At 39.2% G+C, this 12,911-nt stretch overlaps 1 protein-coding gene across 2 annotated transcripts in view; it reads right to left on the reverse strand.

The window, feature by feature from the left end:
- Positions 1 to 12,911, reverse strand: part of LOC108714928 (anoctamin-3) — a 120,911-nt gene that overhangs the window by 14,385 nt on the left and 93,615 nt on the right. For both annotated transcript variants that reach the window (XM_041560859.1, XM_041560858.1), the window contains 4 exons: positions 8,204 to 8,286; positions 4,538 to 4,678; positions 2,854 to 3,018; positions 594 to 630 (listed from right to left, as the gene is read on the reverse strand). In XM_041560859.1, the coding sequence (XP_041416793.1) occupies positions 594 to 630; positions 2,854 to 3,018; positions 4,538 to 4,678; positions 8,204 to 8,286 (426 nt within the window). The remainder of the gene's footprint in view (positions 1 to 593; positions 631 to 2,853; positions 3,019 to 4,537; positions 4,679 to 8,203; positions 8,287 to 12,911) is intronic.

A 12,911-nucleotide genomic window follows, 5' to 3' on the forward strand; every position in this document is an offset into this window, starting at 1 on the left:
TTGGATCGCCTCAGGAGGAGGGTGGATGTGTGTCCTGAGCCTGGGATGGGGTAGTATCTAGTGAAGATGTGTGTGTCCAGTGAGATCCCAAGTCTAGGATCTTATGAATGAGGATTCACCAGTTGAGCTTTCAATTATAAGAATGGGCACTCTAGTGGAGAGGGCCAGTGAGTGAATATTCTATGGCTTCATTGAGGCAAGTAGTAGGTTATTACTTGTTGTGAGTGTTTCGCCAATGGAGGGACTGAGTGTGTAGATTTATGTTACAAGACAATACTGTGATATTTTACTTTGGGAGAGTTATGATGGCTTATGATCACCTCTAAATAGCTGTGCTACTGGCTCTGTTGGTACTTTGGATATCTGTATTTGATGTCCTAGTGGAATCACAAAGAAATGGATCTGAATAATTAGAAATTCAAAAAGAATTTCCTTGAACTATAACTAGACATGACTGATCCCTGATGTGCCAGTTGCGATCTTGTAGCACAACATGACCCACTAGATGCATTGTATTAATACCATCAGACAAACATTAGGAGTTAGCGTGTACAGTCCATTGTCATATGTGAAAGCAATTCATTTGTACTCACCTAAATTAGTAAGAAGATAAGCAACTTTTTCATAAACCTAAAAAGAAAGGAAATTATTATAAGAAAATGACTACACAACTACACGGGTGCACTTTAGCACCTATGTTAGTTAAATAACCCCCATTGTTTTATATTTAGCATACAGTACATCTGCTGAATTGGCAGACCATCCGTAAGGCATCAGAAAAGTCTACATAGATGGCCTACATAATCACAATCTCTAATCTCCATTCATTAAATAAAATAAAACACCTAAATTATTGATATCAGAATTTCTTAAAGGAGAGATATAGCTTAAAACGAACCTGTCACCTACACATAAAAAGCAGTATAATACAAGTTGTTTGCAAGTTAAACATAGAACCCAGGTTATTTTTTTCATTAAAACATCCATCCCTGTTATCAAGGTGTTTAAATATCTTAGCAGTCAATTACTTGCACTTTCCATTCAGCACTTCCTAGATTTTACTGCACTCCTCACATTCTTCCTCCCCCCTAACTCTCTATAATTATGTAGGGCACTGTGTATGGGCATTAGGTCCCCCATTCTGGTCCATAGACAAGATTAGCTCCCATGATTGAAGACTTACAGTAGGTGCTGATTCATTAAGGGATTGAATATCGAGGGTTAACTAACCCTCGATATTCGACTAGGAATTGAAATCCTTCGACTTCGGATATCGAAGTCGAAGGATTTAACGCAAATTCTGCGATCGTACGATCGAAGGATTATTCCTTCGATCGAATGATAAAATCCTTCGAATCGAACGATTCGAAGGATTTTAATCCACCGATCGAAGGAATATCCTTCGATCAAAAAAATTTAGGAAAGCCTATGGGGAAGGTCCCCATAGGCTAACATTGACTTCGGTAGCTTTTAGCTGCCAAACTAGGGGGTCGAAGTTTTTTTTAAAGAGACAGTACTTCGACTATCGAATGGTCGAATGGTCGAATAGTCGAACGATTTTTAGTTCGAATCCTTCGATTCGAAGTCGTAGTCGTAGTCCAAGGTCGAAGTAGCCCATTCGATGGTCGAAATAGCCCAAAAAATATTTCGAAATTCGAAGTTTTTTTACTTCGAATACTTCACTCGAATTTCGTGAATCGGCCCCCTAAGGTGTCACATAGTGGAAGGTTCTTTCCTATTTCAGAATGATAATATCCACCTGCACAAAATAAGGTCCATAAAGTGGTGGAAGTGGTGAAGTGGTGGAGTTAAATAGAATGAATGGCCTGCAAAGTCCTGACCTAAACCAAGTGAACACCTGTGGCATGAGTTGGAACCTATGTGAGCCAGGCCTCATTACATCAGTGCCCAACTTATTACATGTGAATGAAAGCAAATCTCACCAATAATATAACACTATACCAATATCTAGTGGAAAGTCTTCCAAGAAGAGTAGACTGTAAAGGCTGTTTCAGTAGCAAAAAGAGGACCAAGTTCACATTAATTTTCATGGTTATGGAATGAGACAGTAGACAGGCTGATGCCCACATACTTTTAGCCATATAGTGTATATTCTCATAGAGGTTAAGCAAGGTTTATTATTTTGATTGGCTCAACTGTATAGTCTGGTCTTCTAGTGGCTGCCAAGATCAAAAGGTAGGAATAACTATGAAATCGCTAGCATGTTTAGAATGATAAGTCATAGGTGCTTGGGCTGAGATAAGGGAGATTAGGGATTCAAGTACCAAATTCTTTCCATGTCTACTTGACAATTCTTTTTCATTGGCAAGTTTTCAAAGATCTTGAAGGAGTCATCAAATTTATAATACGTATCCCTATTTACTATACAGTAATCCCAGTAAAGTAATGCTTTGCAGAAATAAGAACAATGTCAGACCATGGTCCAGAGAATAAGAACAGGTGGGAATAAGGGGGTATATTTATCAAAGAGTGAAGTTAATAGCGAAGTTCCGCCACTAGAGTGAAATTCTGCCACTCTCCATTCATTTCTATGGGATTTTTACAGGCGTATTTATCAAAGGGTGAACTTTCACTTCACCCATTGATAAATACGCCTTTCAAAATCCCATAGAAATGAATTGAGAGCTGCGGAATTTCACTCTAGTGGCGGAACGTCACTCTTTGATAAATTTACCCCTAGGTCTTAAGCAGGCTACCAAAAATAGCAGATGCCAGTTTGGGCATGAAGAACTACCAGGAATCCCTTGTAAACTTTGCTCAGATTTGGAACATTATCCTGTAATCTATTAAATATAACAAATAGCATTTTAACTTGGAATAGTGCAGACTTACCACATTGAGTGACATAATGATCATGAAGTTTATGCAAACCCCAGTGCCAGATGTTGCAAACTGCCAGTACTTCTTAATAAAATGCCAGTTAAATGATGCAAATTGCTCCATAGCAACTAAACGGTAGACAACAACAGCAAACACTGCCGTTAGCACCAGCGATATCTGAAAGCAAATAGGAGAGTCATGCACCACAAACATTATTATCGTATAAGATCAGAATCAGTGACAAAACATTCAGGAGAACAATTTCTATTTAAAAAACAATCCAGACCAAGGGGGTTATTTACTAAACTCTGGATTTATCCCATATTTTATAAAAAAAAAAAAAAAAAGCATGACCAAACTCCTATCTCCGATTTGACTGTACTTATTAATTAAAAAAACTCAAATTCATTGGTTTGGGAAAAAACCCGATAAAATTGTGTGAAAACAGGAATCATCTAATTTTTTTGGACTTTTTCCCCAAATCTCTCAATTTTTGGGGATTTTTTCCAGAAAACCCGAAATTTTTCAATTTCGGTGCAAACCACAATATCTTCAAATTGAGATTGGTGCCTCTCCCATTGACTTATAAAGGGCCATGACAAGTCTGAGATCGCGGATTTTTGGATTCTGGCTTTTTGCAGCATCGGGGTATAATAAATCTTGAAAAATTCAAGGGTTTTTTTTTTCCACAAAAATTCCAGTTTTTGCCCCAAAAAGTCCAACCAGATAAATTCAAGGTTTAGTAAATAACCCCCAAACTGTTGTAGATGTTTAACAAATATGCTTTCAAACAGTCTTATTATTTTTCTTCTTTGCTTATATATTATATGTGAATTTCTCAACCTAGCTTTTTTTTATGACTATAGACAACATGATCATGCTGTGAGACACTAACAAATTTCACCTGCTGTTATTGGCTGATTACAGCACGAGTGTCCAATTAGCAATGCAAAACTCACAGAAAGAATGGTTGAGTTGTTTGCAGTGGGAAAAAAAAGTTTGTTTGAGGAACCAACTATTAGCAACTATTAGAAGCAATTAACTAATGAGAAAAAAATAAGCTCAATGCAGTTACTCTTTTAGTAAAACATTTCCTGGTTTCATTTCTGAAAAAAAAAACACAATCCCTTTGTACTGTATGTCAAGAACTAGAGGTAGGAAAAAGAGGCACATGTGTAGGGTGCAATGGTGGTGGGATGCCAAGCACGTACATCTTCTATCCAATTGACTCCAGTTTGTAACTCCTGGATAGTAATGGGCGAATAAATTTGCCAGGCTCGAATTCACAGCGAATTTCCTCGTTTCGGCAAAAATTTTGGGCGCTCGTTGGAAAAGTTGATGGCGTCAAAACCAATGGGCATCTACATTATTTGTGCACCCATTGGCTTTAACACTGGCATCAAAATTGCCGCAAGCATCACAATTGGCAAAACGGGAGAAATTCACCCATCACTACTCCTGGATCTTTTCACTATCTGCTCCCCCACATGGCACTCCTCAACAGCCCCCCCATGCATAACCAATAGTTCATCTTTTAGTGCATTATTCTGAAAGCTTCGTATTAGGCAACATAGACTACAAGTTTTTGTATTATTTTGATGATGCCTATGAAAAAGTAAGTACAGTCTTCTGACTGAGAAAGTAGTTCGAGTTCAACTGGGTTCAAGGAAACAACTAAAAGAAAAATGTCGGTTACCATGAAGAATATCCCTGACACAGACACCATCAGCCTACTGAGCTTATCACTGAAAGGCTGGAAAGGCTCTGGCTTGCCAGTGATTGGATTCACACGCTCCAGTTGGGAGTATTTGGCTTCAAACTGAGGACGCAGTTCCTCCTGAAAAAGAGTGCAAATTTGTTTAGTACACATATTCAATTATTTAAGATGTAGTGGTGAACATACCTTTCTCTTGTTTTTTGCTATAGTTAATTGCAGATAAAACTTGTGTGTTACATGTATAATGAAGCAATAGAATTCTTAGGGGCCGATTCACTAACTTTGAGTGAAGGATTCGAAGTAAAAAAAACTTTGAATTTCGAAGTGTTTTTTGGGCTACTTCGACCATAGAATGGGCTACTACGACCTTCGACTACGACCACGACTTCGAAACGAACTATTCGAACTAAAAATCGTTCGACCATTCGATAGTCGAAGTACTGTCTCTTTAAGAAAAAACTTCCTTCGATCATTGGATTTAAATCCTTCGAATCGTTGATCGAAGGATTTAATCGTTCGATCAAAGGAATAATCCTTCGATCGTTCGATCGCACTATTTGCGCTAAAATCCTTCGACTTCGATATTCGAAGTTGAAGGATTTTAATTCCCAGTCGAATATCGAGGGTTAATTAACCCTCGATATTTGACCATTTGTGAATCGGCCCCTCAATGTATCAGATGAAAGTTGAGTGTAGGACTGGCCAGACCAAGGATGACTTTGACGTAGTTGTTCAGCTTAAATATATTGCAATATATGGACAAACAATTCCTGTGTTGTTTAGTGTAAGGCATTTTTTAGTAGCTTATAAAAAATGTCTCAATGTCTTAAATATATTGACATTGGATTGAATGCAGAGGACATCTTGTATTTGTCTGTATGAATTTTGTGGTCACAGCCTCCCTCCACCCAATGATTTAAAATGTAGCAAACTTTCCCTTCTTTTGCTGTAGTGTATATAGTAATATAAGTAATTCATGAATAATGCACTTTACATCTTAGATGTATTTGATTATTTCAAAAAAATACATTTAAATCAAATGTTTGTTATAATCAATTCCATCTATAAACCAAAGTGTGTCATTCATAACTAGTGATGGGCGAATAAATTCACCAAACATGGATTTGCCAATGGTGAATGTTTTCATCAAGCCACAAAAAAATTGTCGCGCATCACAATTGGCACGCATAACATTATTCGGACGCCCATTGACTTTAATGCATTTCGTAAATTTTTTGCTTTTCGCAAATTTTTCCACCGTTTCACAAATTTTTCGGAGTAGTGAAACAGGACAGATTCGCCCATCACTATTCATAACTTGCCTAGACTGTTCTCCAAATGGCTCAACGGCCATTGACTTGTACATCAACTCAGCAGGTGATCATTATTTGAATTAGGACTGTTTTCATGTTCGAGTTGTGATAAATCTCACATTCGAATTTACATTTCAATAGCGGAATTACAATTTGAATGTGTCAATTTTGACACTCGACAATTTGAATTCGAATTTTCTATTCAACCCTTGATAAATCTGCCCCTTTATGTTCTGTGCTCTGAAATAAAGAATCTAAGATGCAGGATATGTATCTGTGCCAGTTGGAATTTATAAACTGTGGCTGGATAACTGGTGGCTACATTTTTGGGGTTACGTTAATTATGTTTATTTAGTGTCAGATTAACAGTGTTTGCACATTAGCTATTTACTATTATCGGCTCTGTGCATTCCTTTTGTAGTGGATTTCCTGCAAGCTTTAAAATCACCAAAGCAAATAACAATGAACCAATGCTAATAGTGTTAATAATATTGTTTGTAATAATTATTATAATTAATGGCAAACAGGATAGACAACAAGGGAAAGTTAGGAAGTGCGTAGTCCTCCCCCCCAACTCTGTTGAGCCCTAGACACGTGCTTCTTCTGCCTATCCCTTGTTCCGGGACTGGATTCATGTAACCATTTCTGAGACTGCATTGTATTGGCCTCCTCATTGTTCTATGTAATATGATTTCAAGAGTATTTGCCTTGTAAATGTGTCACATGCTAGTTATCATCATGACAATCCTAGTGTTAACAGACATTTTTATGCACTTCCACTCCCTCCTATCCCCTATCCGTCCTCTAACTTGTATGTCATTTAGACTCTACGTGTAACTCTATAGCACTGTCCACATCCTCACCATTCTTTGTTCCCTTTCACCTAGTTCTCATCTTCATTTCATCTCTTTCCCTGGTACTTGGATCATCACATTCTGCTCCACCCCAATATGTTCTTACTGTACCATTGTATAGCAGTAAATAAGTGTTTTGTTAAAAAAGAGAGACCTAATTCTTCCCTTTCTGATAGATTTCCTCTCACATGGCAGTACCTAATAGTCTAGTTCCCTTTGTAAAAAGCAAACTTCTGGAAAGGCGGAGGAAAGATGTCTGCATATTGTGCATTATCCAAAATGGGTGAGAAAATGATGTTATTGCAAATAGAAACGTGAAGCATGGACTAAAAAAACTTAAAAAAAAAGAAAAGCATTCAACTACATTATTGCCTAATGTCCTGTTTTTTCCAAATTCCAAATTCTGGAATGAGAAGAATTATGGCAGGGCTGAACTTTGAGTAGACTGGAGACATGGTCAGAAATGTCCATGTTTAGCCAATGAGAGTTTAAAGAAACCCTCTTCCTTCCTAAAGTTCTATATACACTAGTAGTAGATGTCAGATGGAACCAATACCAAAGCAGTGTTAGACTGGAATGCCAGGGGCCTACCAGAAAACCTTAGACAGTGAGCCCACTTTCCAAACTGTTATTCCTCCTCTCCTCACTCAACCTCTTTATTTCCTAGTCTTTTATGTCTACTTACTATTCTCTTCCATTATTAAGCATTTTTTTCCCCATAAAGAAATAGGGAATGACCATTAAATAAGCTAAATGATTAGAAGCAAGAGGGCCCACTGATACCTGGGCCCACCAGGAGTTTACCTGGTATCCTGGTTCAGGTCAAAGGTGCCACACACACTAAGGGGCCGATTCACTAAGGGTCGAATTTCGAAGTTAAAAATACTTCGAAATTCGACCCTCGGATTGAAATCCTTCGACTTCGAATATCGAAGTCGAAGGATTTAGCGCTAATCCTGCGATCGATCGATCGAAGGATTTTTCGTTCGATCGAACGATTAAATCGTTCGAATCGAACGATTCGAACGATTTTAATTCAACGATCGAAGGAAAATCCTTCGATCAAAAAAAGATTAGCAAACCTATGGGGACCTTCCCCATAGGCTAACATTGACTTCGGTAGGTTTTACCTGCCGAAGTAGGGGGTTCGAAGTTTTTTTAAAGGGCAAGTACTTCGACTATCGAATGGTCGAATATTCGAACGATTTTTCGTTCGATTCGTTCGATTTCGTTCGAATTCGAACGAATTTAACCAATTCGATGGTCGAAGTACCAAAAAAATACTTCGAAATTCGAAGTATTTTTCATTCGAATCCTTCACTCGAGCTTAGTGAATCTGCCCCTAAAAGTTTTGAACCTCCTCCCACTTCTTTGCATTCACTGTTCTGTAAATTACTTCTCCAATATATTTCTGTTTAGAATTGTTGCCAGGTATGGAATGGTTTATTGATAATAGTAAAAAACTGCATGAGCTCTACCTCTTCATCTTCCCAGTCAATGAGATCCCAGTCATATGTCAGAACAGCTCTTCTTCTCTTCCAAAACTCAAGGAAGACAGTAGCTGAAACAGACACACATATTCTTAGTTATAAAACAATAGACAACACAAATAAGTAAAATCCTCATGTTTTCAGCACTGCCACAGTTACAACAACAAACATTTTTTAAAAATACAGTAGGCTCCACAAAGGTCATCATGCTTTTGAGGTTCCACCATTCAAATCAAGCACAGTGGGGCAAAAACTAGAATTACTACTCAAATCTCCAGTGCACTAGAGTTTTAAATTTCTATTGTATTTGATTAATTGTGTTTCATTTCCACAATGTTAGGTTGTTTTATGGTTGAAAAGATAGAAGTCTGAGTTGCATTTAAAATGATATCTTTAACTCACATGGCAAAAGAACGTGGAAGGGGACAATATAGTTACTTAGGTTTGATATGTTCTCCAGAACGGTGACGTTTATGGTGCTGTAAACAAATATGGCACCAATGTAAGTCAGTAATTATGATATGCCAACAATGAGTTCCAGTGAATGAAAACAACACCAAAAACAGTTCAAAACAATGGATCTCCCTTGCTGTGCTATAGCTCGACTGCACTTAGGCAAATGTATTGCGATATGTTTTCAGCCAAATTTCCAAAATACAGTAAAAGATTGATCATTTTGGCCACTGATGTGCCCTGTCCACTCCCAGTTGCCCCCAGATATTCCCTCAATCAATCTCAAAACAATCTTGTAAGCTCCACCCCTTTGGAAGGCCCATCATTGAGGTATAGCCCACCAATTCTGGTACTATTACTAAATAGATAAATGCATTAAGATATTTTATTCAGCCTTAAAATGATACTATTACAACGAAATCTACCAGTTTTGGAGCATTTGTTTCATTTAATGCAGCCATTTTACTAATTATATTTGGTTTTTATAAAATGACTCTTTAAAACTGATGTAGATTTGCTTCATTGCCTTGCAGAGGTTTTTTTTATGAGTATAAAGGTAAAAAAACCACTGATATTAAATATAACCTTCGCACTCTGATGCACCATCTGAGCAAATACTCTGTCCAACTCTCAGAATGTATAAAGACTGTTTTTTTTTATTCAACCAATGAATTTGTGCTTAGCAGCCAGTTGTCTGGTCCAACACTTCTATCTGGATTGCGGCAACCTACAGTACTTCTCTTTTTGCATGGGTGTTTAAAACTATTGATGTGAAGCGTCTTCCGAGGGTTTCTTTATTTTGCAGTTCTGCAAAGTAAGGTAGGAATCCATCACAAAGAACCTGCTTTTGAAGTGTTGCCCTTTCCTCTGCACTGAGAAGATTGCTGAGCCATGTAATTCAAGAGCCATTAAGAACACTTTTCTTGAATCAGGCTATTCATTATAAAAGCAGAAGTGAGAAGTGGAATCTGCAAGCAAGTAATTATGATGACCCCTCTGTAAATGCTCAATATCTGCTGTGATTCATAAGGTTCAGATGTAAAATAAACTTTTAATTTACTATGACCATCATGTCTTTCATGCAGTTCGAGAAGCAGTATTTTGGGAGGCATATACTCTCAAGTACAGTGCCTTAAGCTTCATTGCCCACCAGAAGACAGAAGCATGATGTTGAAATCTGCAGGGGAGCCCTACATTTATTACCATACCATATTTGGGGAAAAAATATGGTGTCCCATCTACAATAATGTTGGGTTGGGCTAATGGATCCCTTCACGGGTTTAAGCAACTTATACTCAAGAACAGAAAAGAGATTAATTAAGATAATACGAAATAAGAAAGACAACATGGTCTCTTTCTGTTCCTCCTTGTGGGCCCCAGTCTAGGACAATTCTTATGATCCCCTTTCTATTTTCATTCATAAACAGTATGAGGACTACTGCTGCAGTCACATATTGTATTGTTCGTCCTTTAGATTGTAAGCTCATGTGAGCAGGTCCCTTAGATCCTATCATAAGAGAGGAGGCGTATTTCTTCAAAAGGCATTGTATAGTCTGCCCCAGGTTCTTTGTCTTACAAGGAAGAACAGAGGTTTTAATGATGTTTTAATGATGTCTAGGTGCCCAAGTTGAGCCATCACTATGCAGATATTGTGTAGTTCACGTTAGTTGGTAAGAGTTATGAATAGTCCATCTAGTTGGGCAGCTTAGGCTCCACTGAGGTAGACGCATGAGGTCAGTATCCCAGCTGTATCAGTCAGGGCCACAGTGGAAGGGATAAACGGCTAAGTAGGTTACTGATCCTAATATTCTTCTTGATTATGGGTTTTATCCATTGCCAAACCATGGGGTCTGGGACCCTCTGGGGCTGCCACTTCAGCCCTACTCCACTCACTCCCACATGTACCTTATACAGTACTTCTCAGTTGTGACCACAATCAAGCAGAGGTCAGGGGAGCAACATTTTTCCCCACTGGCCCAGTCCAACACTGGCTTCATTCTGAGCCATTCACTTGTGTTCTCCTTGATAAAGGAGAATATCAGGAAGGAGATTATTGGGAGAAGCTGAAAACAATGTGAATCCCTGTTTACCTAAGTATTTCCCTGTAACAGTGGTGTAAAGCCATACTACAAAAAAGGTTTATACCCCTGCTGCAACCCATTAAAGATCAGTATATAAAATACAGCATTTCTAGACGTATTGTTTTTTTTTAGACTTCACTTTTCTTAAATTAAATGAGGAGATGGAATGCTGAAATGCACTGCAGTGCTCTGAGTAATTATATTATTGACACGTCCATATTTCTCTCTCAAGATCTTTGTTTTCTTTTCTGGGGATGATGTCGGCACTGTCAATACCAATTTGCTCCTCCTGTGCTCTGTTAATGAAGAGCAGATTTATGAAAGTCATTTTTGATCAGAAAAATGCAACTCAGCTACGGGTCTGTCCCATCTAGCAACCAGAGATATTTCAGACACCATGATGATGATGAATCACTGCCCAAGACTAACACTCCATGTGTTTTACTTGAAACAGCAAGAAACAGCTTCTGATTATTATTTGATCACTCAGTTCATCATTGAACTCCTTCGGGAAAATAGACGTAGTTGATGCTAAATGAACCCTACAGAACGCTGTACATTACATAGCTGATCTGGATTATGGGCTAGATATGTGGGACTTCAAAATGGTTATAAATAGTGATTGGCCCAACTTTAACTGGCCCAGGACCAAAGCAAACATCCACCCTGTTCCTTAAGTGGAAGGCAAAGAGGAAGCGTCATTCCTTCCCCAGCATTATATCAATGTGTGGCAGGAAGTGGTCACCCTACCTGCTAGCCAATAGCATCCATGTTCAAATTAAATTACTTCTCTTACATTCCCTTCTGCCCAGCACTTATGGAAATTAACCTGTAGGGATTTAAAGCCATTGGGGCTATTAACCCCATGGGTTCCTACTAGGGATGTAGCGAACTGTTCGCCGGCGAACTAGTTCGCGCGAACTTCGACTGTTCGCGTCCGCCGCAAGTTCGCGAACGTCGCGCGACGTTCGCCAATAGGCGTTCGCGTCAAAATCGGTCGCCCATTCGACCATTCGATCGCTAAAATCGAACGATTTTCGTTCGATTCGAACGAAAATCGTTCGATCGAACGATTAAAATCCTTCGATCGTTCGAATCGAACGATTTTCGGATGATCGAAGTTCGCGAACAGTTCGCGAACAGTTCGCAAATTATGCCGGTGTTCGCGAACGGCGTTCGCGAACACATCGGCGGCGGTTCGCTACATCCCTAGTTCCTACATACCATACACCAAACACCATATGCCTGAAGCTGATAATACAGGGGCAACATAAACTGTTGATGTGGCCCCAACAGATCACAATGGCAAATTAATAAGCCATGCATAGTATACTTGTAACACCCTACTGGATCAATATCTTGACAATATTCAGCCAAATATCTGACAGGTTCAAAAATCCTGCTGAGGATGATGCTGTCCTCCCCAAATGGGTATGCATAGGAGTAGCCAGCATGTTAGCAGATTTGTTTTCTGTTTTGGGAAGCTGGGGGGCAGGCAAGTAAGGGGAGGGTGTAGAGCAGGAGAGGCTCAAGAGGTACTTTGCCTTGTAGTAATGTGCAAGCTGGCCTCAAACCCTCCACTTGGATGGTTTGGGTTGACTTCCGCACAAGATTCTTGGGTGGGTTTGGGTTGAGCTTATCCTTCAGCTAATCTGGCCCATGACCTTACTGTGCCAATTTACGCATTTAGTCTGTGCTTTTTATAGACTTGTGCCTATGTGCCCTGCCCTTTCATGATGCCAAATCAGACAGGGAGGCTGTGAGTCTATAAATATGGAGGCACACCAGGTTAGGGCCATGTACAGATGGTGAAGGGGCTGGCTAGGGTCTGGTGTGGGTCGGCTTTTTGTCGACCCACACATCACTGTTGAAGTTAGTTCACCCACCTTTCCCGGGGCCAAAACTTGGACAAATGGAGTGTAACAATGATATAGTCATTGGTAGGTAAACCCATGACACTGGGGAAAGAGCTATTAAATCACTAGGCCAATAGAGTTGATTTGTGTCCTTTTTATTAGCACTGAAACCCAGACAAACACAAGTGGTCCAGTTATAAACCAGACAGGTGGCAACCCTAGTGCTAGTACATCTTGGACTGACTCTGGCTCTTTTGGGGACCTCACCAATGTATAGCTAGCTTTACTGTCCCTCCCCAGAAGGCA

The sequence above is a fragment of the Xenopus laevis genome, chromosome 4S (assembly GCF_017654675.1).
Source record: "Xenopus laevis strain J_2021 chromosome 4S, Xenopus_laevis_v10.1, whole genome shotgun sequence".
NCBI lineage: Eukaryota > Metazoa > Chordata > Amphibia > Anura > Pipidae > Xenopus > Xenopus laevis.